The following is a 2378-nucleotide window of genomic DNA, read 5'->3' as shown; positions in this document are numbered from 1 at the left end:
CCCGTCGGCGCCCGCTGCCGCCCGCCAGCTTCCCCGAAGGCTGCCACTTGGCAGGCGCAGCATCGCCCGCCGCGTGAGGGGGCAGCCGCTGGCGTACAGCTGGCAATGGTTTGCAGGGGCCTGGCTCGCGGGCTTCTCCCTTGGGGGCTGCGGGCGGTGGTGCTGCGCGGCAGGGCCGGCTCGTACACAGACGCAGCTGCGCGGCGGGGCCGGCTCGTGCGCAGACCAACCATGAGCCGTGGTCAAGAGCCTCGGCCGCACAAGCCCAAGGGCGAGCGCCCATCGCGCAGCTGTGCGCTCGTGCACCTTTGCCCAGCGGCAGAGCCGTCAAGCTGGTCTGGCTCGATGAGGGCACTGCAGCGCGTCAATCCCAGGCGGCCACCTCCCCGCGCCCCCTGCACCTGGCCCGCAGCCCCACTCAAGTCCAGGCGCACAGGCGCGTGCCGGTCAAAGCGCTGCACTCGGCCGATGCATTTGGCGGCCGCGCCAGCGAAGCGGGCGTGGAGGATACGTGTTGCACCTGGTTACTCATCCATGTGGCGGACTAACATGTTGTGGTTGACCACTCAAGTTGGAAGCAGCGAACGAAGTCGCCTCAACGGTGTGATATGGGAAGGAAGCAAGATATAAGAATTATGATTGCTGGATTATTTCGGGCGCTAACAACATGGGGTGCCCCTGAAAGCGAACGGCGTCCTCCTGCGGGATGCTGCGTTGTCGTGCACGATGGGCTGCGCGTGATGCAATGCAACGGTGGGCGTAAGGAGCCCGGCAGGCAACGATGAAATGCGGGGGTGGGCCTGTCCACCCCTGTTGCATGTGTGTATGGTGAGTGTTGGATTATAAGGGTTTTGGGGTGGCGGTTGTGACCTATGTTGACCTAGACCTGAATTAGCATCACATTTGGGTTGGTCATCCGCGACGATGACGTCATGGGCGGCTCTTCGCCTGCCCCCGTGCACTAAGTGTTGATGAGTCCCTCCTGCTGCGCCGCTGCGCCGATGCCCTCACTGCGCGCCCACGGCACCGGCCGCTGCGGGGCGCGCCGTGCGTATGCGCGCGAGTGCGCGCGCCTTGTGGCTTAGGTGCCAACACTCGCGCCGACAGGCGGCACCCACAGCGTGCCCGGCTCCAACTCCCAGGGCCCGCGCTCGTCCGCGACCCACAGCGCCGTGCCGCCCTGCACGCCGCGCCACTCAAGCACCAGCAGCCGCAGCAGCCCCGCGTCGCCCCCGCCGTACGCCGCGTCGGGCGCGACCGCGTACGCGCCCCGCCCCGGCTCCCCCCAGTCTACGCCGCCCCCGCGCGCCGCCAACGCAGCCGCGGCCGCCTCCGCGCCGCGCGCCTGCCACTGCGTCAGCAGCGACGGCACGCCGACGGCCGCGACGGCGGACGGCGACGGCGGCACGGCGGCGATGCGCGTGCCGCCCGCAGACATGGAGGCGCCGCCTGTCAACTCGTAAGATGGGTCTGCGCCGATGGAGGCGTTGGCGGCGAGGCTGCCGTTCCAGTAGCCCCAGCACGCCACGTCGAACAGCGCGCCGCCGGGCGCGGCACCGGCGAGCGTGGGCGCGAGGCGCGCGGCGGTCAGGCTCAGGAGGCGCCCCTGGCGCGGAGGTTGGGAGGCAGGGCCCGGGGCGCGCGCGGCGGTGCCTAGGAGGCGGCGCCGCCCGGCCTCGTATTGTTGCTCGTGGTTCTGTATGGCAGGGGCCGCGGCCGCCTCAAGGCTCCTCAGCTGCCGCCCGCCCCACCATTGGGACAGCAGGCCGGTGAGCCAGGAGGTGAGGGGGCTGAAGGCATCCGACGGCTGCGGCTCCGCGTCTGTCACATCGCCCCCCGCCGGCGCCGGCGCGTCGGCGATGCCGGGTGCGCCGGCTGCGCCCGCCGCGCCAGCCGCGTCGACCGCGCCGGTCGCGGCTCCGCCAGCAGCCGCCGCCGCGGCCTGCAGCAGCCCTGGCGCGCCCGACGCTCCCACCGCCGGCTGCAGCCCGGCAGGCGATTGCTGCTGCTGCTGCTGCTGCTGCTGCTGCTGCTGCTGCTGCTGCTGCTGCTGCTGCTGCGGCGGCGATGGCTGCTGCTGCGCCGCCTGCTGCGCCTGCTGCGCCGCCTGCAGCGCCTGCTGCTGCTTCAGCAGTGCCTGCTGCCGCCGCTCCTCCCTCTCCCGCGCCTCCTCCTCCTCCTGATCCTCCCCACCCCCTGCCTCGTTCGCGGGGCTGCCCTCCGCGCTCGCCGCCGCGCTGCGTTTCAACGCCACCTCCCCAAACGCCGCGTCGGCGCTGTGCTTCCCCGCGCCCGCGAACCGCGGCCCCGACGCCACCTCGAGCCCGCCGCCGCCGGGCGGCGCGCGCCGCGGCACGAGCGCCCACGCGCGGCGGGGC

At 72.4% G+C, this 2378-nt stretch overlaps 1 protein-coding gene across 1 annotated transcript; it reads right to left on the bottom strand.

Annotated features, from left to right (window-relative positions):
* Nucleotides 1-1081: 1081 nt before the first annotated feature.
* Nucleotides 1082-1754, bottom strand: MNEG_14845 (hypothetical protein; the record flags this gene model as incomplete). The annotated part of the gene is made up of 2 exons (XM_014036683.1): nucleotides 1082-1606; nucleotides 1752-1754. 2 exons carry the CDS (start codon nucleotides 1752-1754, stop codon nucleotides 1082-1084), a joined length of 528 nt encoding a protein of 175 aa, XP_013892137.1.
* Between the last annotated feature and the right edge of the window lie 624 nt (nucleotides 1755-2378).

This window comes from Monoraphidium neglectum (genome assembly GCF_000611645.1).
Source record: "Monoraphidium neglectum strain SAG 48.87 unplaced genomic scaffold scaffold04814, whole genome shotgun sequence".
NCBI classification, from domain to species: Eukaryota; Viridiplantae; Chlorophyta; class Chlorophyceae; order Sphaeropleales; family Selenastraceae; genus Monoraphidium; species Monoraphidium neglectum.
This window is presented reverse-complemented; position numbering and strand designations above follow the sequence as displayed.